This window comes from Megalops cyprinoides, chromosome 2, assembly GCF_013368585.1.
Source record: "Megalops cyprinoides isolate fMegCyp1 chromosome 2, fMegCyp1.pri, whole genome shotgun sequence".
In the NCBI taxonomy this organism is placed as follows: Eukaryota; Metazoa; Chordata; class Actinopteri; order Elopiformes; family Megalopidae; genus Megalops; species Megalops cyprinoides.
Genome location: NC_050584.1, coordinates 26,466,745 through 26,493,917, shown reverse-complemented (window position 1 = coordinate 26,493,917; position 27,173 = coordinate 26,466,745). Strand labels below are relative to the sequence as shown.

The window sequence follows — 27,173 nt, the reverse complement described above, 5'->3', positions numbered from 1 at the left end:
CCCTCTCGCTCCCTCTCTGTTTTTCTTTCACAGTGTGTGATAACATTCTGTCAAGGAACACCTCAGATGTTCCTCAATCTTCTAATCTCTCCAAGGGATGCACATTCACCTGTCTGACACCTTTTCCACCTGCTATATGGCTGTGAGCTGTGGTCTGAAAATGTTGGTTATTTGTTTGTGTGTGTGTGTGTGTGTGTGTGTGTGTGTATACACATGCATGTTCACAGGATTGATTCATTTACTAATCTGTTAAAAAAATGCTGTCTGTTTTCCTTTTCTCCACTAGATGGTGCTGTCTACATTGACAAAAAAATCTATGATTGGCAAGCAGCTGCTGCATCCTGTTTATAGACTGCAGTGCTGCCAGCTCCTAAAAGCAGAAAGTCATCAGATTGCCCTCTAAAGGCATTTAACTTTGTCTTTCTGTGGGCGGGTGTCAGAACAAGTAATGCTGGAGGTTATCAGAGAGAAATATGCCTTATTTTCTGCACAGTTTCCCCTTATATCTGGGCATTGAGGTTTAACATTTAAAATGTGTGATCATTCCTTGATTAATTCATAAAGCAAAAAAAGTAATCTAGAGAACCTTTAAGGCACAGTAAAGGTAAATTATAGACAGATATGCAGAGAGATATATGCGCTACTATGACTTGGTTGCTGGTGGCATCCCACGTCCCTGCCTCTGTGTCCACTGTCTTCTTGTGACAGGGAAATGCACTTGTCTGCCAGGAATTACACAGATTCTCTGGAGCATGAGGGAACTCAGCTGAGAGGGAATTAGGTAACGATCCACACGACGGCCCCTCACTCAGCGGCAATCGACTGGAGAGCCTTTAACAGGCTAACAGACACGGCTTCAGATTAGCCTGTGAGTCACCGATAGTGGCTTCTCCCCGAAGTCTGAGCGCAGCGGCAGGGGGACAGGAGGCGCAGGTAACACCTGCCATGCAAATCTGCAGAGGTCCACGGGGGCCCGGGCCAAGGGCTTAGACAGCCCAGGTAATGCTGCCTGCGCCTTAGCTCGTCTGAGCTGAGAGAGGGGAGGCAGACACAGAAACATGTTCTACCTACCCTCTCTCTCGCCCCCTCTCTCTCTCGCTCTCTCTCTCTCTGTCTGTTTCTGTCTGTCTGTCTCTCTGTCTCTCTCTCCCTCCCACCCTCTGTCTTTTGCTTTTACTTTGACTGGTAAATTTGACCAGTAAAACATGACACAGAGAGTTATCTGCAATGTAAGGGGCATGCCATAACAGACACTCATGGTTTCCAATGATGTTTTCACTGCCCTCCACCCCCCACACTCCCCACCCCCATGTGTCTCCACTTCAGTTCAATTTAATTCAAAATACCTAACTGGCAAGGTCAACCTTTTCAAAGCAAAAACAAAAATTAATGACTAAAATAGAGAATTAATCATACTTGAGTTACTATGATAGCATTACTTATAATTATTGTCCCTACCATTGCTAAAACTAATCCTAGCAGTAATAACATGATGCTGTTTTTGCTCTCTCTCTCTCTCCCCCTCTCTCTCTCTCCCTCTGACAGATCCCAGGATTCATTTAGAATGCATGTTTTGTAACTGGCTGTAATCCCACGCCTTCCATTGAAAACCTCCAAAGCCCCCATGTAGAGACAGCTTCTATGTGAGCAGCGTGTCCACCCCTGGAGTGTGTGCATGTGTGTGGGTGGGGGCAAAGGACATTAAGGGGGAGCCTGGCCTAGCTGCTGTACCCCCACATCCTGCAGACACAGAGGCCTGTTCGGGACACCATCCCCTATAAAACATGTTCACATTAAGGAGTCATGACCTTGAGGAAGAGAGGAAAAGCCAGTCTGCAGGCAGTAAAAATTCCAGCGTTTAACGACCTCATTTCATATTCAGCTTTAATTAATTTATCACACAGCCATAATTTTGATTGAGTGCCGTGGAGTTCGGGTATAATGACTTTACCCAGATTTTCAGTGGACAGAATTATCGATCCACAAACTTGCTTGGTTTTCTGAATATAAGCACAATTTTTTGGGCATCATATTTCTTTGTAGGTACTATCCCTGTTTCCTCCATATATCAGCCAGACTACTAATATGTAGTATCCAACTTATTTACATGTATGCTTCTGCATATTGTGCTGTGTTGTGTGCTTCTCTTAACATGGAACATTAAACTCAAACTTGGGTCATGGCTAGTTTTCAGGAAAACTGTCTAGAAGTTTTATTTATCAATAAACTGTACGCTCCAATTCTGTGCAAATATATGTTTGCTTCAGAGTTACACAGAGCGACACAGTGCAGACATACATTGAGTAATGATTGGAAAGCAGCATTTCATGTAATTTAAATAATATTACTTCTATGCAGAAGGAATGTAGGTGGCCAGCCACTGTTAGAACTAGAATAATTAAAAAATGTATGCTACCTGAGGTGGTTACTAATTTGAAAAAAGTTGTCAAGGCACAGACAGTCATTACCAGGGGTGCACATAAGTGGTGTGCTGGTGCGCATGCGTGGTCAAAATACACGACGCGCAGCATGTATTACAATAAGAAGTGCTTTTGCGTACCAACATTTTTGGCATTTTTGGGACACAGTTACCTACTAAAACATTAGAATATTCTCCATGCATCACTGGTAAGATAGCCATTATGACAAATGCGTTAATGTATCATCAGTTGGTAGTTGTGTAACTTGTAGCCTTCGTTCTTGATTAAGTGGATGTGTTTTTTCCAAGTTACCAAGGTTAGCTCCAGCGATTAGCTAGCTTACGTTATAACTAGCTTACATTTTTTTCTCTGGTTTTAAGATTTTCATCTATTCATCAACATGTCCTAGAAGCAAGCTACATTAAGTAATTACTTTGGTATTCCACCACCTTCAAAGAAACGTCAGACTGAACCTGAACATATAAAACGAGCATTCGCGGAAAAGTGGCTGCAGGAGGTAGCATGGCTCTAAACAGATGATGACAACCGCACAGAGATGTGGTGCAAAATATGCTGTGAAAATCCAAATCTCGCAGATAAAAACAGCGCCTTTTATATAGGGACAAAAAATTTCAGTCATCCAGCTTTTGAAAAGCACGGGAAGAGTAAAGAGCACATGGACATAGTGCAAACGAAATTTGGGCAGTGTAAAAGGTGAGCACCAAGCAACATCTTCAGGTGCTCCTTTGAGAACCAGACCTTTATATTAGAGGCAATGGCTGTGCAGTACTATTCATCCGAGGTCCCCTGGATAATCGTGAAATCAACAAATCGTTTGCAATATTGTTGTGAATTTTTAAGTGTGCACATTCATTAATATTTCACAACATGACAAGCAGTCAGTCTGATAGCAGTCAGGCCATTAAAGTCTACCCAAAACTGGCCTCAGCAATGAGCAAATCCCACTGTTAATGGAAACGCTTGTAAACTTGCAATCTTTTTACCACATCAATATAAAAGGGAGTGTGGATGTATCTTGCAATGCACTGTTGTAGGAAAAACACACAGAGTGTGTTGACAGAGACAGGGAACAACATATATAAGAGAAGATGAAAACTTGATAAGAAGAGAGATATATGAGCTAACCTTTCTGAAAAATAACTACAAGAACCTTACCATCCCCCCCCACACACATAGACACACACACACACACACACACACAAGCCTAATGAATGCCCTTTAGAGGACACTTTAAGAGATGATTAACAGGTCCAGATTTTTCTGGTCCAGATTTTGTCATCAGATCAACCACATGTCCCTTGTGGTTGCAGTGCTCCTCCTGAATGTAGTTGTGTGTTTGTGTGTGTGTGTGTGTGGGTGTGTGTGTGTGTCTGTGTGTAAATAGCAAGAGATGAGGAAAGTACAATGGATTCTTCACACAAGCCCTCTAACTTGCAGGACGTATTATCATTCTTTATGGACAGCCATAAATGACTACAGTGGAATGGGCTTAGCTAATGACTCAGGTGCAAAGAAATAAATAAATAAAAAGGGTGATGAATCAGTCACTCTCAGCAGAATCCAAAGCACGCCACGGCTTCCGCGTAAATCACCATCGACCCGTTGTCATACTTACTAACTTTAGTCGCCACAATGGAGATGTTGTGCTGTGCGATACTCTCCCTGTCCAGCAGCTCGTTGGTGGAAATGGTCCCTGCCACTGGGTCGATCTCAAAGTAGCTGTCCCAATCACTCTTCCAGTCAATAGAATACCTGATGGAAAAAAAATATATATATACTTTTTTTTGGTAAATTAGCACTTTTGTTCTATGAATGAAAGGAAAACAATGTATTGAATTCAGCCCTACTGTACAAATATATTGGGTTTGGTTTAATGATGCAGTGCGCTAGACGTTAGGTCATCATTTGCATAGACACTGGTACTGTTTGGCTCTAACGTTCTATTCAAATTTTAAAGATGTATGTTGTCAAGATACAGACAGTTATGCATCTATCCAAGACTGAGATTAGAGCCATGGTATTTCTTTTTTTCCAGGGGCTGAATTAAAGTCAGTGCTACTTCCTCCTGTATCTCTCACAGAATTTTGAGCTTGGCTGTCACTGATATTAAGGTTAAGTGTTGTGTAAGAAATGGAAAAAAAAGACTTCATTAAAAGCCTCTGTATTTCCACATTCAAGCACCTTTGAGCCTGTGTTTTGCATTTTTCAACACAGTCCGTAGGTTGGAAACCTTAAGACCCAGAAGAGACACTTCCTCACCTCGTCTGGCAAAAAAAATCTGTGTAGTCTGTGCATCAATGTGACCTATGCACACTGTGCCCAAAAGCATCATAAAAGCGAATGGGATTAGACAGACACTTCTAAGCCTCAGGATGCAGACCTCAGCAGCTGACCTCTACCTGCTTCACAGGTATTTGTTTTGTTCACTCGAGCGCCATGGCTCTGACCTGTATGCTCCCTGTGTTACTTTTTTCACCGCCCTCTGTCAGAGGTCCAATCCTCCAGTACAGTTCAACTTTAATACATGTTTAAAGTTTTTTCTTTTTTCTCTTTTTTTTTTTTTCTTTTCAGCACTGAACCCTTGAAGGCTATCTTAAGGTTTTCTCATTATTTCTTGATTCTCCAGTTTTCTATTCCACACCAGATCTTTGCAGATTTATTTTTATTAGCTGGTTAACACAGTGCTGCCTTTGTTGAATGTGAATTTAAGTCGGGGGGTATTTCCAATTTGCTGATTATGGAGCTGTGTGTACTCTACAATCATTTAAAACCTCAAATACACATAGCTGGCATGCAGAGACAACACTTCTAAGAGCACTTGAATTATGAATTCACCATACACTCCCCCTTTTTATTCAACTTCATAAAACATGGAGGTATGTGCGGTTTTGAAAACCAGGCAAACAGACTATAAAGGATAGCGCGTTCTGAAATTACATTTCAAACAGTGATCGGTTTGAAGATCTGTTGCAGGTTACATCAGGCGCACATGCGGCATCATCATTTCAAACCCCAGCTGTTTTGCTGGCGAATAAAACACCGTGTCAACAGTTGACTTCCCCACACAGAAGGTATGTATTTTCATATCTAATGACTTGAAAAAATCTGCCAGCTGAGTTATTTTTATTTGCTATCAAGAGTAACATGCAATTTTCTCCCAAACCTGCTGATTTTGAAGAATCATCAGCTTTTAATTTGTTTCTTTTCAGATGTCACTGTATGCAACACCATGCTGTTTTTAAATAGCTCTTGCTGGATGAGTTTGACAGGGTAACAAATACAGAGCTCACAAGCATTTAGTCTATAACCTACATTATTCTCGCCTGCAAGAGAATGGAAATTTGTAACCGATTCATGGAAGGCGTGTCTATTTGAATTTAAAAATGAATTCCTTTTTAAATTTGTTCAATATGGTAAGCCTATGTGTCTATGTATGCACAGGTGTCCCTGCATTGCAGCCATGCTACTGAGAATCACAGATGTGCATCAATATGTCATATGCATATTTAAAGGCAGAGCTTCTGATGAAGCCGGGTAATTAAAAAGAATCTTAAATGTGAATATTTATTAAAAACCATAAGAGAAACCAATATTTAATCTATGAGTCATTGTAAAAAAAATAGCATTTTCGACATGTTGTGTTAATGATACTAAGACATTATTCAGAACTCACGCAAATTAAACACTGTATGGCTTTATTTACATAGAGATTAGGAACCCCCTTAACTGAAAGCCTTTTGCTATTGGAATGCCTTACACAGAGGGATTTGTAACCTGGGCATACTCCTGCACCTACAGACAGATTCTAGGGAACTGGGCACTGTTTGCTCATTAAACACTGTAAAGAAACAGTAGTTATGCTTGAAATGTCAGATCTGCTAATGTGCTTCACTGATTGAATTACAGCAGAATTTCAGAGTGTCTGTCATAATGGGCACAGCACACATGGCAGGTGTATCAGGGTTTATTATTGACATATATAGTAACATAAAAAGGCGTCAAAGCATCTCTTTTAATGGATAGCATGCTCTAGCTTTAGCATGTGTTGCAGAATAATATAGTGAAGCATAAACTTGAATGATACATTGGGTATGAATAGCATATGTGTGTCCATATGGGACATGTCCTTATTGGACAATACAAAATAGAAATGTAGTATATGTCTCTCTTTTTTACACAATAAAGTATATTAATGAAAGCCAACCCTTACAATGTGATTAAAGGGATGCAGTGTAGCATGGTGGTAAAGAGCAGGACTCATAACCAAAAGGTTGCCAGTTCAATTCCCCGCTGAGGCTCTGCTGTTGCACCCCTTGAGCAAGGTACTAAACCCACAATTGCTTCAGCAAATATTCAGCTGCATAAATGGGCAATGTAATGTAATGTAATCTCCGATGACTGAGACCTCCCAAATAACAGCCTACCAAGAGCACCGATGATGTAGATGATACAGAGTGCTGCCCCTGCACAAGGAAATAAAGTCTGTGGACTCAGAGTACACTAATGCTAAGTGTCAAGGTATACCACAATTTGACCCAATACACACTGCAGGAAGACCCAGTCCTACAAAGGACAGCTAACCTGATCATTTCAGGTTTCCCTCCAGCTGCCACCATCACCCACACTGGGGTACCACCATGTTCACTGCAGCTCTCTCTAATGGATAGACACCCTTTCATACAATGATCAGCTCTTCTGAATCACTGCCAATGTCAGTACTATAACCATGGTGAGAGAACACAAACTGTAGAACATTCCATTCAACTACATTTCCCTGTATGTGAACTTTACCTTACTTATCTTTTGTGAAGACTTCAATTCCCAGCATTCCAAAGGGAGTGCCAACACAATTCCCCAGGTGGCCAAGCATTTATAGACTGGGCTTCCTGCCACATGACTCTGAGAAACACAGCTCTCTCCATTCTGTATGATGCTGAAATTCAATCCAACCCCAGCCTGACCGTCACCACTGCACCATATTTCTTCACTTCCCCATCAGCTACCTCTGAAGTCAACAGAACTTAGGAAGCACTCTGAACACCGGTGAACCAGACGCCACAGACAGGTCACTCTGCTGCCCTCCAGACCTATCACCCCCACTGTGAGCACAGCTATTGAAGAACAGCAAAAATTCTTAGTGGCCTTCACAGGCTTACCTGTTCAAATGTGGCATGAAAACTGTGGAAAGACCTGCAGACAACCCAGGACTGCAGGCTATAAAATCACAGTCCATCCTGACCCCTTTCACTGAAACCTCACCCCAGCTATAACCTGAACAGACAGGCTGGGTTCACCTTATCTAACTCACAACCAGCCACTATCCACTGGTGGTTTTGGCTATTCTGGGGCCTCATTCCAAAGGAAGTTATGGGGATCCTTGATCACCTCTCAATTCCCCAACCTGAAACACCACCCCTATTCAAAGGGTTCTTACAAGGGGAGGGCATGTATGCACACATGACCAGTGGTAATTTGTTTTATGAAGAGCCAAGAGCAAGCAACTACCTGAGGTGAAAAGAGGATCACCAAATATAAACAAATTAAAGCCACAGATGAAAGCTGACATTTTTGAATCCTTCTTGTAAACGGTGGCATGGTTTGCTCCATGCAGACAGTGGCACTATAGTGCACCTCTAATGGTCCTCACAGGAAGCTCTTCCTCTGACCCTGGTGTCCACTCATAGAATATAGACCACAACTTCACTGACTGTCTAATTTTCCATTACTCTGGAAACCCTGGAAGTTCCTGGATTCACACCTCCCACAGCTTTCCTGAGGGAAAGAGCTATGAGGTAAGAATTATAACAAAAGAACCATTTGTTAGTTTTTTTTTTTTTATCTTAATATTTAAATCTGCTTGAAATCATAATGGCAATGTGTATTTCATCTGAAAAACATATAAGCATCACTACCACAGGGCCCACAAATATGTTTACTTCATGTGGTTTCACTGAACTGGCAGCACTCCAAGCTTGAAAACATAAACTTATGACTGACAATGACTTCAAAAGGAACCAAAGCAACCGGTGAAAAACTCTCCAAAATAAACTTTGACACACCAACCTCCATTACAATGCTTGGACTTCAGACAGCTCTGAGGAGTTGTTTTCCTCTGTTGCTGGCTATTTAAAATTCCGTCTCTCTAGACAAAGAACACATCTGAAATCTTTCACAATGGCCTCGTTGCATTAGACAACACTGATGCAGTCAGCTTCAATTGTCTAAACGCACTGACAGTCCCTTCAAAACACCTGCAGAATGACATCACAAATCGCCATATGAGGTAAAATTTCAGTTTACAGGAGGCACAGGGAGGACAGCAGGATAAAAAAGCATATGCTTTAAAGAGCAGTGTTTCTGGCACAGTATGTCTGTCCACATGCAGTAAAAACACTTTACTAGGAACTGAATGTTGCATTAGAGGGTTGACTTAATTTATAAAATTTAAGAACCTCTGTCTCAGTTTATGCATATGTATTTTCATACACACAAGCTATAGCAAAAATGAATGCTGTCCTTATAACACACACAGTATGTGTTCTCTCAATAAAGAATTTGGAAAACTTTTCACAGGAAAAAAGTTTATTAGGCATGGTATATTAGACATGGTATGAACTAAATCATAGCCTGGAAGTCACTTTCCCTTCTTTTCAACACCCATTTTATGAACAGTTTAAATACCAGCTGTGAGCACTTGATGAGCAAAACAAAAAAGATCTGTTGTCTTCCACTTTGGTTATAAACAGCAAAGTTTCTCCTTCACTGTCGTGACTTTCATGCTCCAGGTCTTATTTAGACTGAAAAGCAAAATCTCATCTACTTGTTTCATGCCTAAATTGGATGCAAACACTGTTTTTGAGCTGAAGAAGATGAAAATAAAATTCTGAAACTTCTCCAGGAATCCAACCGTACAGAGAATCTATCAGGCCTATAAAGATTGAAGCATAACTTTCCCTTCAGGTGGTAAGACGAGAGAAAGCTGGGCCAAGCCACATTAAAAGGAAAAACCGGGCAGCAATTTATAATATACAGCTTGTTTAGTTTGTGTGAGGTAATGTAGCACAAACTTTTTGGTGTAACTTGGCTTCATTTTTATATGAATAATTTAAATTGATATTTACTTAAAATGGTTATTCACTGACTCACATAGAACATTCAGACTGTTCTTGGCATTGATGTGCATTCAATTTTTTTTTTTTTTTTTTTTAATGGAGATGCAGACAATGACCAAAGTTCAGACAACTTGCTTTGTAGAACTTTGCTAACACCAGTAAATAAAACTTAAGTAAAACACAAGTAAATATAGACCAAGTGCATCGTGCAGGCTGATGGACCTTCCTAAAAGCATCATTCTCTATGCATGGAGACTCCTTTTGACCATTGTCCTCCCATCGTGAGCTATTATGTGTACTGTATATCTCAAAGAAACAATGACAAATGTAGTGTTTTGAAATATTAAATGCTCAAGACAAAGCAAAAGAAAAGGATGGAAAAAAAGCTTTCAGCGAATCCAGGCCTGTTCCATTTTGTTGCGTTTCCTCGCATGAAATATTGATATCAAACCAAATATATATCTCCAAGCTACGTTTAAGTTTGTGCAGCTGTCCTTCTGCATAGTTGCTTTCAACGTCATCTCGTCGAAGCTCAATAGTGTTTCACTCAAGACAAAATGTGACGGTAAACTCTAGTGACAGCTAACAAAATGCAGTAACAAATTGTCTAAATGCATTTTTCAAGCAATGCTCTAGTTCCCTGCTTGTACGTGTGAAACTGCCTGTTGTCGGGTGTTCTGTCTCCTACAGGCTTGTTTCACGCCCAGCACTTCTCTCTCAGCCTCTGTGTGTATATACCGCATCTATTACTGACCATTTTAAAGAAAATTAGCATAGAAAAAGAGATTGCAATCAGCTGGCAGCTAGGGTAAACAGTTAGCTTGCCGTAATTGGAATTAATTAAACATTTAACTCCCTTGCAAATTATATTTCTCTGCACAGACAGGAGGCAGTGATGGCAGCAGTTCAGTTTCGCCTTTCACCTCCCTCCTGAAGGCCAAGGCTCACTCTGCGCGCAGACGGTGAATTTGCTCTGGCTTTGAGTCTGAATGCCTATCACAGCCATCGTCACAGCAACATTTCTTAAGTGGGAGCGTTTGTACCTAGCAGATTTACCCTGAGATTTGTATGTAAATACAGTTCCACTGTAAAAGTAGTAACCAACTGTACGGTGGCAAATAATGTAAGATCATGTTTGTTTTGATTTCATCCATACTTAGCTGTGTCTGCTCTAGCACCCATCAAGGTCGCATGTGAAGTAAGTTTATGATGTTAATGGAGTTTATGTAATCTATCTCAATCGGTATGGCTATGATCTGCATTGGCAGACTACAAACTCAGGTACTTCGCCACTCCAATTGTGTTTTAATGTCCCAAAGGCCAGCATACTAATGGTCTGACAAAACTTAAAGGCACTGAAATAGCTGGAAGAGTGGATGAAAATATAGCTGAGTGCACTAAAATGACTTGAAGAGTCAATGAATATGCAGCTAGCTAAAAATATTTTATACAAATCAACGATTAGCTAGTCAACATGACTGAAACCCAGATTTTGTTTGCTATATCCTGTATGTAAGAGCATCCTGTTATAATGGATGAACAATTAGTTACAGTATAGTAAGGCAGCACTGCATATAGTACTGTGCAGACAGTCCCAAAGCAGGGTGACATTCCTAAAGTTGCTAGGTAAGTGAGATTTTACTCTTCTGCCATTCATTTCTGTAAGTCTCCCCTGCCAACCTTATGCTAGTGTGTGGTGGGTAGATACACCACAGGTTTTTTACCCTAATTAATATTGCTCAGTAGATGAAGTTGAAGTAATTGAAGGTCACATTTGATGTGGTTATAGTAGTACTTAATTTGGCTTAGAGTATGATGTGTGTGCACAAGGGCTGTTGACCCCCCATGTAAAGATCATGAACAAAGAAAAGGAAGATTTGGGGTAAAAGAGGGATGCCATGAACAGCTGATGCAGAAAGGAAGTGGTAAGTGCTATTGTTATAGTCATTAATGTATAAATGTATAATGTATAAATTCTCCTGCCAAATCTTAATTTGGAACTTCAGTCAGTATTGCCTTTTATGAGCTATGCATCTCATTTTTTTTTGTAATTTGTATATTTTCATATTTTATGTGGGCTTGTGTAATGTAGAGTTTGAGTTTGCATAGTGACACATAATCTGTCAGAGATATAGCTGCTGCTTCTCAGGATGGCCACCAGATGGCCTCATAACTTCCTGTGTTCTAAGACTCAATTGGTTAGTGTCCTTCACCTGTGTTAATTAGTTATTGGCTTCATCTGTGTTATTTAAGTCCTGCCCTTTGTTCACGTGTTCACTCAGTCTTGAGTTGCCATGCTTGGAGTATCTGAACTCTTGTACCAAGCATGGTTTCTCCAGAGACTCCAGTAAAGTTAACTTTATTTTCTTTGAACCAAACCTCTTGAGTCCTGAGTCATCTCTGCACTTGGCTTTGCCCTGCTCCTTGGCACATAACTTCATTCTTACCTCACCGGACTGCTCCCGGCGTCCAGGTCTTGGGCAGTCACCGCGCCGATGATGATGCCGACAGGCGTGTCCTCGTACACGTCCATGCTGTAGGATGGCTTGCTGAAGACGGGCGGCTCGTCCACATCCAGCACATTGATCTTTACGGTGGCCGTGTCCTTGAAGGGGCCGAAGTTGTGGAAGCGGGGGTCCAGGTGCGCATTGGAGGCCTCCACCTTGAAGGTGTAGGCCTTTTTCGTCTCGTAGTCCAATGGCTGGAGGAGGAAAGAAAAAAAGAAGAAATAACCAAATGTAGGACAGAAAGGATGTTTTTTTTTGAAAACCAGCATTTTATGTCAGTGTGGGTGAGAACACAGAGAATCATCTGACTCTTGAACCCATGTAAGGCTTTCAGTTTGAAGAGTTGTCGTGTAGGTGGACAGCTGGTGGTGGGGGGTGGGGGATTTTGGATATATTCCAGTCTTCGCTGACATTCTCAATTAGGTGAAATTCGCCACGTGTCCTTAAAATACACAGCAGCATCAGGCCGCTGCAGCCAACAAGATGAAGGCCGCTCAAGCGTGAATGGGTGCCGCTTCGCAGGGGCTGGAGGGGGGGGCGGTCACCAGTGAAGCCGCTGTCTCCACTACGCTGCCCTCCTGTCACTTTCGGGGGATACATTTTGCTGTATTTCAAACAGCTACATGGGTGGTAAGAGGGACTCTGTCTGCCAAACAGCCCTCTGAAGTATTAACACTCTGTTAGGGTCAAAGAGTGGCCATCTTATCAGCTGTGGGGCACCAGGAGTTTACCTGTGCACAAAAAAGACTGTAATACCAGCTCCAGGTTCTTGGGATGATTAGATGGGCGGCAGTGTAGCATACTGGTAAGGAGCAGGACTCATAATCGAAAGGTTCTCGGTTTGATTCCCCACTGGGACACTGCTGCTGTACCCTCAGGCAAGGTAATTAACCCTCAGTAAAATGTCCAGCTGTATAAATGGATAACACATAAAAATTGTACCTGTGTGATAATCTGTGTAAGTCACTCTGGATAAGAGTGTCTGCTAAAAGACAATCATTTAATATTGTAATGTAATGATTAGACTGAAGCTGGACGGCCAAGTGCAGCGCAAACATAGCAAATGGAATCTGCGCTCGCAACAGCTAATCAAGTTGTTAACAGTAAATCAATCCTATTAGCATCCCCTATTGTTTATTTATTTATCTACCCTTTTTACAGTCTGAGGGGGTGGCCTAATTACCAAGATAAAATGATGTGTTTGACTGTAGGTTGCCACACTTCACACTATTAATCTCTGTGATGGGTCTCAAAAGGCTGCTTTGCTTTAAATGGAACATTTCTCCCCTGGTGTGCACTCTGAAAGCTCTTTCATGGTTACACGGTTCTCTTTATATGTATTTTTTTCTTGTTATTTAATTATTTATTTAAAAGGTCAGGCTTTATTGATTTTGTTTCCTGGTTCCTGGAGTATTTTCCATCAGTTTATATATTTTGAAATATGTGTAATTATAAAATAAAAGAGATCAACTATGACTGTTTTCTCTGAGTTAAAACTCCTTATGGCATTCATCCATTTTTCCCATTAATCTTCTCAAACACACACACAAACACAAATCCACACAAACAAAAAAGCAAACACAGACAGACAGAAAGACACACACTTAACATTTATACATTTATATAGCTCTTAGGGAATGTGTTGGATTATAAAAACCAAAAGCAAACATGCACATCTTATGAGACACCATTGCATTGCTATTCACGTAACGCAGTCAATATAAATCTGCTTTTAGAGTTTCCATTTCACCACCTGACATGCTCTGGAACTGAAGGGAAACCAACAAAATCATATATAACAAAATTACCCATAATGACACACTGTCCTTTTTCAAAGTACCATCTAGAGAAATTGCAGACTTCCTATGATTTATAAAAGACTGCCAGGCACCGGTACATGAGACACTTCTGCTTGGTGCGTGAACATTTTCATTACCGAGTTGGACATGGCACCCGTCAAGGTCATGCACTTCAGCTACCTTGTCAACAACAAGAAACAAGGGAGCGCCAAAGCAATTGAATTACAGTGTTTGTAAGCAAAGGCAAAAGAAAGAAAGGAAAAAAAACTTATGTCTATTAACCACACAAAATCCTTGGAACACATGCAGTTCTTTGGTTGCGAGAGACCAGGCAAGCTCGCAAGTGGAGAAGATGAGGGCATTCCGTCACGCGTAGACACAGAGAAGGATTAAATGTCAAGAGAATCCCATAGATTATCTCAGGTTACGCGGGTTAGGCGTGGGAAAATGTCAAGAGCTACATTGCCCTTTTGGTGGGCCTGACTTTGGAGATACCGGGCAGATCGCAGGACATCCTTTTTTAATACCTTCCACTGAAGGACTCGCAAAAAGGGAAAGGAGGGGGGGGGGGGGGGGGGGGGGGGGGGGGGGAGTAATGAACAAAATTTGGAACTAATGAACGAAATGGGTAACATGTCAACAGTTGAGCCAGAAGGAATCAGATTTGTATTAAAAGGGCAGGGAGGATGATAGTGGTGGAAAATTACCAATCACTGGTGGGTTTTGCGAAGTTAATCCTCACCCCACCCCTTCCACCTTTCAAATGCTCCATTTGCATATGAACGCACAAATCAAAGTTACATCCAGTTTACTTCCACGCAACATGAATTCTGAGATGTAATTAACATTCACGGTGGCTGCTATGGAAACCTGGACCGAGCCCGCCAGCCGGTGTCCACGTCCTGGCCGAAAACACGTGCCGAGGGGATGGGCCTGCTCCCACATTCACGCCGTGGGCCGCTACCCCTCCACCGAACATGGTGCACTTTAAATTCCGTGCACAGGAGCCCTAGCCGCTTTGATATGCAAATGCACACCTCCGACGCGCTGACACCGATCCAGAGGAGAGTGAAAAGAGCAGGCAGGCCTTTGAGCGTCGGCCGCGGCCGTCCGAGGGGCCCCGCTCCAAGGGACTGTTCCTACTTAGGCCTAATCAAATCACGGTAATCGCTGGCTGAGTGATGTTGCCTCTTTTTTTCCCCTTCTTAGTATAATCATAGAAGGGTTTTCTTGTTTGTTTATGAATACAGAAACGCTAATATGGAATTTGGTATCGCTCATATCTTTAGAAGGACTCTTGGTATTGCAGCCTAGGAAAATAAAAATCTCTCATCTGCTGCCGTGATCTATATTTATAGCCGTGGCTAAGGGCTGCCTTTTAGCTGATGTCTTAGATCTCCCATTTGGATGTCTTTTATGAAGGCTTTCAAACCCGCCAACCCCGCCCGCCGGCCCTCTGCTTGGAGACGCGGTTCTGCAGGCACAAACAGGATGATACATTTTTAATAGGCTTTCCATTTGTTTTGTGTTGAGTTCAATAACACAATACCGTTTTTCCCTTCCTGCCCCCCCCCCCCCCCCCCCCCCCCCTCCACATCGCCCCTGCGCTGATGAAAGACGCGAGTCGCTGCGCTACCGCGAGCCGAACCAGGACGACAGGACATCCCAGTGTACCCATAAAAACAGGACCGTCACCACACCGACGCTTTGCACTGGGGCATAAACCAAAGCGGACAAAGATAAAAGGGGTATTATCACAACAATCCTGCTGAATGTTTTGTAATTGCCTGAGACATAGCTCATGTTAAACACTGTGAGCCTACAACGCATCTCATTGATTTTGTACTGCATCAGCTGACGTGTGTAGGGGCTTGTTTTGAACGGGTGGGTCCTTTCATATATTTAGTATTGAAAGGGTTAAGCTGTCATGGAATTTCAGAACGATATTGCTGGGAAAGAGATGGGATAGGGTTAGGGTTAAGATTAGGAGCAGGAATGGGAATGTGTGTTTTGCGACACTGTGAGGAAACATCGATCCAGTTGTGGTGCTCCCAGATGCCAGCACATTGGGTGTGTCTACGGAGTGAATTGGTGGCGGGACTGCACTGGGCTGGGCTGGGCTGATGGGGGGAAGGACGTGAGGGAAGCGGCTAACAGTGTCGCTAATAAGGCCTGGAGGCAGTGCTGTAATGCGCTGGAGTGCTTCGGTCTGGTACAGATAGAGACACAGAAAGACACAGAGAGAAAGACCTCTGATGTAAATTCTGTCCCCACAACAGGGGTGTTTCTGCTGCTGGGCACAATTACTGCCGCACTGCTGCTGTTGCTGCTACGTATGTACGCGCGCGCGTGCACACACACACACACACACACTTGCACTCACATTCACACACACTCACACACACACACACACACACACGCACACACACACACACACACACACACACACACACACACACTTGCACTCACATTCACACATACACACACACACACACACACTTGCGCTCACATTCACACACACACACACATGTGCGTGCACACACTCTCAAACAAACACACTCACATTCTCACACACACTCACACATTCTCTCACACAGAGGCACGACTCCCCCACTAGCCCAGATGAACTCCTCTCTCCTCTCCTCCCCTCAGCAAAGTGAAAATCACAGCCTTTCTTCCAATCATATCCTCTTCCTAGATATAGTGTTGTTTGTTGTCTGTTGAGTAATTTACACCCCTATATTTTCTATGGCTTCCAGGACTGGTTGGATGTGTGGCCAAAAATAAGTGCAGAACAAAGAGCAAAATAAAAACATGAATATATCAGAAAGTATAAGATGTATTCTGACTCTTGCTTTTGTTTCATACCCTGGTTAAATTTGAGCCATCTGGTGATTTTCTTTGAAAAGAAAGCAAAGCAGTAAAAGTTTAACATCTCAAAGTGACCTACAGGGGGCACTGTTTGCTTCCTTGTGTTCCGTGTCTGCCTAGCGACTGCTGTATCTGTTATCCCAAAGTTCCAACCACTCTCTCCGCTTTCTCACAATAACAACGGCAAAGGCTTTGTTCCTCTATTACATAATCTGATTGTCACCTTTTATACGGCTGTACAGTCATTTGGCAGGACAAAGGGCCTTGTCAGATAATAGGCAGGAGATTCTTGAACAATTCTTAAAGCAGAAATCAGCACACCAGCGCTGTTTTTATGAAGCGATTGAGCTGAATGTTTGAAGAATGTTACAGATAGTCTTGTATTTAATAAGTGAAATTCAAAAGGGAACCCAGAGCTTTTTTGTTATTTTTTTAATTTCTGAACAAAAATTTGTATGTTCTGACTGGTCTTATTTTTCTCATATTTTTGCACTGTAACTCATGGATTCATCATGATTGTTTATCCTTGAAGTTTAAGGTGTGACTTCATCAACAGGAACACACACTTGTATGCCATGTGTATAAAGTGCTGTTTTGAAGGTGTGACCTTACGAGAGACACAAGAAAAATGTATTTACTTTGTGCAAGAAAAAGCAGGCTTAATAGTTAAACACATTGCCTGGGGTCCCGAGCTGCCTTGAATCACGTATGTTGTCACGTATTCAAACGAGGGCTTATACCACACATGTCGCCATTCTATAACGCCATTCCACCAGGCTACAGTCTATTTCAATTACACGTATTGGCAGCCCAGCCATTTTTTTACCATAAAAGCTTACTGAAAAGGGATATAAAAAGGGAGCCAAACACAGTTGAACAAATCTAATCTGACAACAAGCTTCTTAGTGCCGCGGCGCAGGGACGCTTTATATTAGCGTTCCTTTATTGTGCTGCCGATGCTGTTTTCTGCGGCACGCCCGTGTTTCTCCCGTCCCGGGAATTCCTGCCGGGGCTCGTGCCTTATTGTCCCCCCCCTAATCTGGCTTTTGCAGGGGGATGGGTGGGTGGGAGGGGAGTATAAACTCCCCCTCCCCCCAACCCCCCCCCCTCCCCATTTCCCGTATCGACAGACCCAAAAACCAGATGATTATCCCTTCGGCGTATTAGCGTCGCTGATCCTCTTATCGCGAGGCCAACCTCTGTGAGTCCTCCAGCTGAGGTCCACAGAGCCCTGTCCGTCTGTCTTTCATTCGCTGCCGTCCTCCCTGTGCGCCTGTTTGGCTACTGGAGGGGGGGGGGTCAGGGCTACAACGGGGGCATCTAGCACCCCCCACGTCCTCTCAGGCGTGTGCACCCTCATCTTAAAGGACTGCACAGGACCCTCCAAGACCTATTTTGAGGTGTCCGTGGGTCGCCTGCCACTCTGCAGCACCAACCACCAATCCAAGCATCCCACCAACCCCCCCCGCAGCCTCTTTTCCCCCTTCACCAATGCGGTCCCCCAGGCCCCTCGGATCCAGGGTCGAACAGCTCCTTGTTTAGCCAACTGCCCAGCAGAGGACCGAGCCATAGGGGCCGGAATGCCAGCCCCTCGTCCTCTGGCGGGGGGGTATGTTACACGTTTCCGACAGCATTGTGGCAGCTTACCGACTACAAAGGCAGGGCAGGAGAGGGAGGGGAGGAGGCTCTCAGCCCCATTCATCCACACAACGTGAATTCGGGGTGTAAGCGACCGAGCACCCTCATTTACATCATAATCACGTTCCTGTTTTACTCTCTAATTCCATTATAGGCCAGTGTTAATGATTTATGGCCATGTTATTCTTTATTTACTTATTTATTTACTTTAACCGCCGCCTTACAGAACCCGGAGGAGTTCCTCGCTGCTGCAGTGAAAAAATATTTCTTAATATCATCATTCATAACTATGAATATAATGTGTCTGATACAGTTCACAGGGGTACATTGTTTTCTCTATTCATCAGCTTAGTTGGCCTGCATGTTGTACATACAGTATAATCCGTATTGCTGCAGCAATTCATGAAAAGTCCTTTACCTAGTGACTGATGCAGTCATATTTGTAGTATATCTGGCTTCCATTGCTTAGTCAGATTAACTTAATTTGTGGTAGATCTTGAATAGTGTTATGCTCATACTTACTGGTCTGGGAGTGTTGTTAGCCTGGTCTGACACTGTTGCTCATTTGGGTTTGTGCTGGAGGTCACACTAGATAAGAGCATCTGCTAAATAAATGCAAAGTAATTTAACTTCACGGCACAACAGCCAAACCCTATACGGGGGTCAAATCAATAACATACGGGCACATGGTACAACTCACAGAGCTGTGTCACCACTATTGGGTGACATAATATTTGGAAAATGTTACAGCGGAGTCCTTGCTCTTCCCTTTTTTTTTTTTAACCAGTCAAAGTGAGCCCTTCTTTGGCTGTGCTCATTGGGTAGAATTATGCATAGGCGTAGATTTGGGTAGGGATGGTAGGGACCCCAGCTTCAGAAAGCAAGTCCTGCCACGTATTTGTTCCACCCATGCACTACACCAGCTGAATTTAATTAGCACAACTCTTCAGCCAGGTAGAGGGGATAATTAGTGAAATCAGCTTGTTTAGTGAATGGCTAGAACTAATACATGGTAGGACTTTTACTTTCTGAAGCCGGGGTTTTCCGCCTCTGGTAGGGACACGTCCCTACCATCCCTACCTAAATCTACACCTATGGAATTATGGAAACTTATTTATGAGAAGTGTTTTCTTTACTCCGTTAACATAACTGAAAGTCCTTGAGCAAGAGACCAAAGAAACGTTTGATGCATTGACTCCATTTGCATCAAAATAAGAAGAGCGCAACTCTGTAGTCCTTAATGGCTTTCATTATTTTTGTTTGAGATATTTTTTTCTTATTATATATTCTTATATTTTTTCTATCACAACTTTATATTATGTAAACAGATTGTAATCAGATCCAATTTCTCCACAAGCTTGGAAAAGGGATTTGTAGTTCCCTCACGAAAGGTAGTTTACTTGACAATTATTTTGCAGTGTAATTATTATAGATTTTATTTCATATTTGGGTTAAGTTTAAAAAGATCACAAAGAAAGATATGAGTTCAATGTCTTTGCCTTCACCAAATTAAAGCCACTGATTTACATAAAAATATAGATGATAAAACAAACAGTAAGAAAATAACAGTATTAAAATAATTTCATAGATATGCATCATCCACATTAACACACAGAGAAGCCACATAACCTGCAGTCCTGTGATAATTCGCGGTTGCTGAAAAAACATCTGTTTCAGATCATCAAATCAAAACAGTCATCCTCTTTAAACTGGGTCATATGCAAAACTATGAGGATTTCTGATTCCAACAAATTCACTCTCAGCAGTATTAAAATATTCAACATTTTTTTAAATGTGTCTGCGTTACAACTGGAGGTTAAACGTTGTCAAGTGACGTCTGCCATGTACGCTGGCAGGAGCACGGCGTGTAGAATCCAACCGCGCTGTGAAGCACAGACTTACAACCCTCAGTCCTCAAACTGGACAGCTTGCAGTCTCTTAAGTGCAGCGTAGCCACTTGTGTGGTAAGGAAAGAGTGCAGCACTTCTCCCAGCACGCAATTGCCGCAGTAATGGCCCTAGTGGTAGCAGAGATGTGGAGAGTATGTGTGTGTGTGTGTGTGAGTGTGTGTTTGGGGGGTGACTGTGTGTGTGTGTGTGTGTGTGTGTGTGTGTGTGTGTGTGTGTGGGGTGTGGGGGGGAGTGAATGGATCCTGAAAAAAAGACATCCTTTAAGTGAAGGGCACCCCTCTATCTTTTACAAAAGGGTTGGCAAGCTCAAAATTTTGCTCCAGAAAGCTTTTATCGGAAAATTTGGTGCGACTGTGTGCATTTAACGGAAGACACCAGATTGTTTTTAGCAAGCCTCGGAATTGCTGCTGTTGAGGCGGGTCTCGGGAGACTTCTGCCTGTCATACCCGTTTAGGACTCCTGAAATGTTTGTGTGTGCTTAATTATTTATTTATTTATCCATGTATTTTTCATCTCTCTCTTTTTATTGCCTTTTTCAATCAGGGCAGAAAGGCCATTTTTCTGTGGGAAAAAAGCAAGGCGTAAAATCCTTTAAAGAAAAGGAAAACACATTCAGAGCTACAAGAGCAGACGTCTGGTTCTGACACTGATCTTTTTCCTCTCTGCTTTTGTTTTTGGAGGAGACGCCGCTGTGTTATGCAAGATTATCTCCGCTCAACCTTTTCATTTTTGTTCTCCCAGGTCATGCATAATGCCATGTTGAAATCAAAATCGCCCAGATGCTTTTTTACTGGTTAAGGAAGTCCGGTGGGAAAAGAGACACGTGTGTGTGTGTGTGTCTGTGTGCGCGTGTGTGCAGATGTTTGTGTGAAAGCACACACACGCGTGTGTGTGTGTGTGGTTGTGCATTCGTGTGTGTGCATATAAGTGTGTGTATATGAGCATGTGCATGCATATGTGTGTGTTTATGTGTATGTGTGTATGAACGTGCAGGTGTGAGTGCGTGTGCGTGCGCATGTGTAAAGGACACTGATTTCTGTGGGCTCATATCAGCACACTCCTTGGCACACATGGTCGAATTTATATACTACAAAGAAGAGCAATTACACCAAGGTTGAACAGACAACCTCTGATTGAAGCTGCTGTTACAAGCACTGTGTGTCTTTGTACTTCAATTTACATGTACCACTGGCTCTAATAGCTGCAGAAGAGACTCTCCGCTTCCCTCCAGTGACATTTTCAGGTTGAGCTACAGACGACGCATCAGCTCCTTTGGGGAAATTCACATCCTTGTTTGCATATTCAGGACCAAGATATAGTTTTTGGCCTAACAGAAATAGCCCACCCGCCCAACCACCCCCCCAAAAATATGAGCAGGCCACTCTTGTTTCATCCGGGGTGCAGCTACAGCCCAGACTCGAGCTGACTGCACAGCATCGAAGTTGCTGTGCCACTTTGCCTTTACTTTGACTGACAAAATCTGACACGTTGCGGTTGAACCAATATAAAGGGTGCGAGGGTGGCTCCAAATTTTCTACTGCATTTTCTCCTAAAACCAAGCGCGTTTTAGAATTTGTGCATCTCCTCATTGCTCATTCAGCACAGCATGGAACCCTCAGCAACATATGCTTCGACTTGATTGGATTATTCCACAGAATATTCCACAGAATTAGACTGGAGTTCTACAGAAGCAGGAGGTTTACACTGGCCCCGCCCGTATTCTATAACTGATCATTTTATGTACTGGATAATGTTGCCTTGGCTAATATCACTGATGAAAGATCTTTAGCTGCTCTTGAGTAATATGCTCTCATCACTGCAAACCAATGTTCAAAGCGTATGTAGTGCCCAGATTACTATGGTCTGCAACCACGGGGCAACTGACTGCCCTATCCCGACGGGGGTTGTTCCTCTCAGACACGATGCCTGTCTGTACTTGTCCCTCAGCGGTGAAATGAAGCATGTGGGTCAGGACAGCAGAATCACTGGCCATCGTCCGATGCAGAATGAACACCCACCTCTTCAGACTGCATCTCAGTTCGGTTCCCACTCCCAAACACCTGCTACTTGTATTACTTATTAATTGCTGTTTATTTTATGTATAGTATCACAGTCTATTTTGGATTCTGTGATGTAGTAACTGTAATGTATGGTAGTTTGTGCACTTGGCTTCCTTTGGTTTCTTGGCTGTTTAGTCAGGTTGCACAAGTTAACTTACAGTAGGGCTTGAATAGTGTTATGCTCACACTCAGTGATCTTTGAGTGTTGTCAGCCTGGTTTGACCCTGTTGCTCATTCAACCTGAATGGATACACTTCTGTTCTTTTGTGCTGGATAAGGGTGTCTGCTAAATGAATATAATGTAATGTGCTGTAATGCATCAAGGAGACAATGAACAACTATAACACAAATAGGAACATCAGAACGTTTCAGTGATGAGAACAGGCTGTGATCCAAGTCTCTCTTCATAATTTATAACATGGCTATTTTTGATACCTCAAAATAGTCTTTTTTAGCTGTCTTTGCTGTTTTCTAAGAGCTCATATATCCTTCATGTAGTATAGTGCCCAGAACTTGAAACTACTTTAAATGCAGTCTAAGGAACGCATTGCATACCATTAGTATAATATTGCTTATTCCATCGTAAGTAGCAGTCACACAGAGCAGGTTCTGGTTAAAATTAAGTGAACTGATGTTTTATATAATAATCATGTATGATTGCCTTCAGTGTATCCTTAAACATTTCAACACCCTCAACACCTTACACCTTCCAGCTTTAGCAACCAGCAAGATCAGGTCAAAGTTATCACTTTTTTTTTTTTTTTTTTAACACAGCCAGGAGTCGGCACAGTGGCACAGCTCCACGAGGGGTAGGCTATCATCAAACGCACCGCTGCAGAAAATTATGAACCGCATGAAATGTGATGCATATGTAAACATCTCAGAGGCTTGAAGCTGTAGACATGCATCCGCGAAAGAGCTGTTCACAGTTTTGTGTTCTGTGACGCGTAGTTCAATATTCTCTGTTGAGTAAACAGAGAGGAGGCATCAGTTATTCTGTGAATTACATTACTTTCATTTAGCAGATGCTCTTATCCAAAGCAACGTACATAGGTTATGGTTTTATGTTATCCATTATCCACACACCCGGATATTTTACGAGGCAAATCGGGGTTAATCACCTTGCCAAAGGGTAAAGCAGCCATGCCCCAGCAGGGAATCGAACTAGCAACCTTTCGGTTACAAGCCCTGGTCCTTACCACTATGCTACACTGCCGCACTGTGCATATCTTCTTTTTAAAGCTATGCATCTAGCTTGTTGGTTGTTTAGGCCACTGGTTTCAGATCTCCAGGGCTTTACCAGCATAACAGCAATGAGGTCACTGTCGATCTTTCGGGATTGGCGTTACGAGTCTATGATGAAATGGTGAATTGAAGTGCTCACCTTTTTCAGAACGATTATCCCCTCCTGGTTGTGCTCGTTGGTGGTGATGTCGAACATGGCCCCCCCGTCCCCAGGGACGATGTTGTACTCCACCTCGGCATTCTTCCCGATGTCCAGGTCATGAGCTTTGATCCGCCCTACCGCCGACCCCACGGGAGAGGATTCCGGAACCCTCAGGTGGAAAATGCCTGACATGGCAAAGAAAAGAAAACAAATGAAAACAGATGGGGATACAGACATGTGAGTCCTGAGGCCTGAGGCCGAAGTCAAAGACCCCCTACACACATACACACACACACACACACACACACACACACACACACACACACACACACGCACACATGCACAGAAAAAGCATTCCCAGAGCTTTATCAAACCCTCGCCAGCCTCGAATGCGTTGATCTCTGACTGACTCAACAGAAAAAACAACAACAAAAAAATCAGCTCTACTAATTAGTGAGCCCTTTAATGAGGGAGTAGCAGACATTGAAACAAACAAATCCAAAAAGAGCTGGAGGGGGGGTTTGGGGGAAGGACGACGGGGGGTGAGGGATAGCGGGTGTTCCATGGCATCAGGGCGGAGGGGGACCTCAGTGGCAAAGGGCGTCATTACCAAAATGTCATCCATTTCACAGCACAGCACGAGAACGCAGTGACTCGCAAACGTCTCCAAAACAAGAGGGAGACCCTGATGGGTACATACATGCAAAACACCCTTCCTTACTCCCCACATTCGCTCTGCTCTTAGCCGCCAGATAATTAAACTGAGCCAGGATGAGGTGCAATTAGTCATAGATACTGGGCGATATTACGCCTCGGTAATCAAATACGATAGTCTACGCTCAATTTCATATTAAAATACTTAGCGTCTCAGAGTTAGCGGTCCCTTGCTCTCCTGATTTCCATCACCGCGGTGGGCACCTCCTGAAATGTGGCAAACTGACATTTCAATGTCAGCTAAAACAAATCAATCAGTAACGCGCTTCTTGATGTGGGTAAAAAAGTAAATAATATACCAGCCAGTGAACCATGGACCACTTTCAAATTCTTTGAATAACTTTGGCTGAATTCCCTTGAATTATAAAAACATGCTTTTTTCAGTATTAATTAGAAATAAACAACTTCTTAAAACAACATAAATCAGCTTACTTGATTTTACTTATTTTCAAGCTTTGATTTAATTCCAGCTCTAATTTGAAATAATTTCTATTAGCCTACAAATTAGAAAACAGCAATGTGGCGCACGGATAGCATACTATAACAATAAAAGACTGGATTTACACAAAACACAAAAACGCTTCCTCCTTCAGAAAACCTTATTGAAGTGCAAAAATGAAAAAAAAGAAATGAAAAATAAAAATATGTAAGATTTAATCAGTTAAGAGTCAATTTCACTTTGAAGGAAAAATGTACATCAGTCCCCTGCCGCTCGATTCTCCCTTTTCTGCCTCAGAGAATTTGATGGGTTTCATGAAGAGAATAGAGAAATAAACAGTGGAGAGAGTGCAGTCCTCCTGTGAATGCGCTCTGTCTGAAACCCCATACGTTTGTTATTGTCTTGTGCAGAGCAGTACTATGGAATGTCAAACCAAAGAAAAATCAATTGTTCTCTTGTTTACTCCCCCTCCCTGACACCCCCTACCAGCCATTCTTTGTTTTTTTTTTGTATTCTTTCTTTTAGAAACATCTGCCTTCTTTATGCATGCAATAAATTCAGTGCTCATCATCACTTTTCCCTCCTTTGCATTTCGCCGTGCTGAAATCTGGGACGTTAGGAGCATGAATTCATTTTCTCCTTATTATTTATACATTTTCCTATTGTAACAAGTTTACTTCTCTCTTCTTTATTATAACTTATAAGCCCTTTATCCTTGGCAGCGTGCATAAATTACATTTTACATCTTATCCATTTATGTAACTGAACATTTATGGAAGCAGCTGAGATCAGGTGCCTGTCTCAAAGGCACAGCAGCAGTGCCTGTTGAAACATTTGGACCTGCAGGATCCTGGTTATTATTCCTGTACTATACAGGTTTCCTGTACTCTATCCTGCTCTGTTTCAAGTAGCAGGGCAAATCCAAGTGCAGAGATGACTCAGGACAATAAAAGTTTTGGTTTGAAGAAAACAAAATTCCTTTTACCGAAGACACAAAAGAAAACATAATAGGTTTGGTACAAGAGCTCACACACAACAACCATGGCAACTCAAGACTGAGCAAATACATGGACAAAGGGCAGGGCTTAAATAATAGAAAACACAGGTGAGACCAACAAGTAATTAACATAGGTGGAGGACATTAACTAAATGAAACATAGAACACGGGAAGTTATGAGGCCATCTGGTGGTCATCTCAAGAAGCAGCAGCCGAATCCCTGACAGCTCTACCTTTGCTTGGCAATACCAGATGGCAAGACGGGTGGCAGTTATCCCAACATGCGCTGGGAATAAAGGGTTACAGAAGACGAGAGGCAGGTCTCACTTTTGGAGAATCTCGGCGGGTTGTCATTGACATCGCTGAGGGTGATGTTGATGGTTGTGGTACCGGCCAGCCCCCCGAGCTGCCCTCCCATGTCTTTGGCTTGAATGAGGACCTGGTAGAGCTCCTTCACTTCCCTGTCCATGTTCGACAGGGCCGTCCGGATAACTCCTGCAGTGGCCAGCACATTGAGTTAGACAAAGCAAAGACAATCGGCCGAATATGTGTTTAAATGTGTGGGTAGGTCTTCCAATGCTGACACTCACACGCACAGCCCAAACTTTGCATTTTATTTACTTTTATTTATTTACTAACTTGTATATATCAATCCAAGTTATACGAGCAACAATGTCAGACCAGGTTAACAGCACTACTGAACCAGGAAGTGCAAGCAAAACACCAGTCAAGCAAAGTTAACTTGTGCTAATCAATTATACAAATAAATAAGCAGCAAGGAATACAAGTAGTAAGAGTGCAATTTAATTACCAGAAAACACAAGGGTCAGCATTTCATGAGGATGTAGGAAAAGGTGACCCATGTGTCTTCTTCAGGGACAGGACACCTCAAACGTCACAAAGGTCTTCAAAGAGCATCTATATTTGGATTCATCTGTATTAATGCAACCACAGCCATGACCGAGGAGGAAGTTGCACTGAAACAGGATGCCCCTTGACATTATATATAATGAGTTAATCAGCCATAATAACGTTTCTCCCAAGGAGGTTATCTTTTGATCAGGGCTAATACCGGAAGCCATGGTGTCAGGGAGAGAGATAGAAAAAAAGGAAAAGAGGGCTATGCTCACAGTTTCCAGCCCAGTCATGCTGTAAAGTGTAAAATGCGTGATCTCGAAGGTAGGTGTCTGTGGTAAAGAGGACACTGCTGTCACATGTCTCTCACTTAGCTGCCTATGAATGGAGGTACTACATTACGCTACTTTATGTTACATTAATTTTCCAGACAATCTTATCCA

General features: G+C 42.6%; 1 protein-coding gene across 1 annotated transcript in view; it reads right to left on the bottom strand.

Moving 5' to 3' along the window:
* Positions 1 to 27,173, bottom strand: part of LOC118770637 (cadherin-12-like) — a 71,859-nt gene that overhangs the window by 12,961 nt on the left and 31,725 nt on the right. The window contains exons 4-7 of the mRNA XM_036518402.1: positions 26,203 to 26,370; positions 23,723 to 23,910; positions 12,001 to 12,254; positions 4,057 to 4,193 (exon numbers count right to left, since the gene is read on the bottom strand). Of these exons, the coding sequence (XP_036374295.1) occupies positions 4,057 to 4,193; positions 12,001 to 12,254; positions 23,723 to 23,910; positions 26,203 to 26,370 (747 nt within the window). The remainder of the gene's footprint in view (positions 1 to 4,056; positions 4,194 to 12,000; positions 12,255 to 23,722; positions 23,911 to 26,202; positions 26,371 to 27,173) is intronic.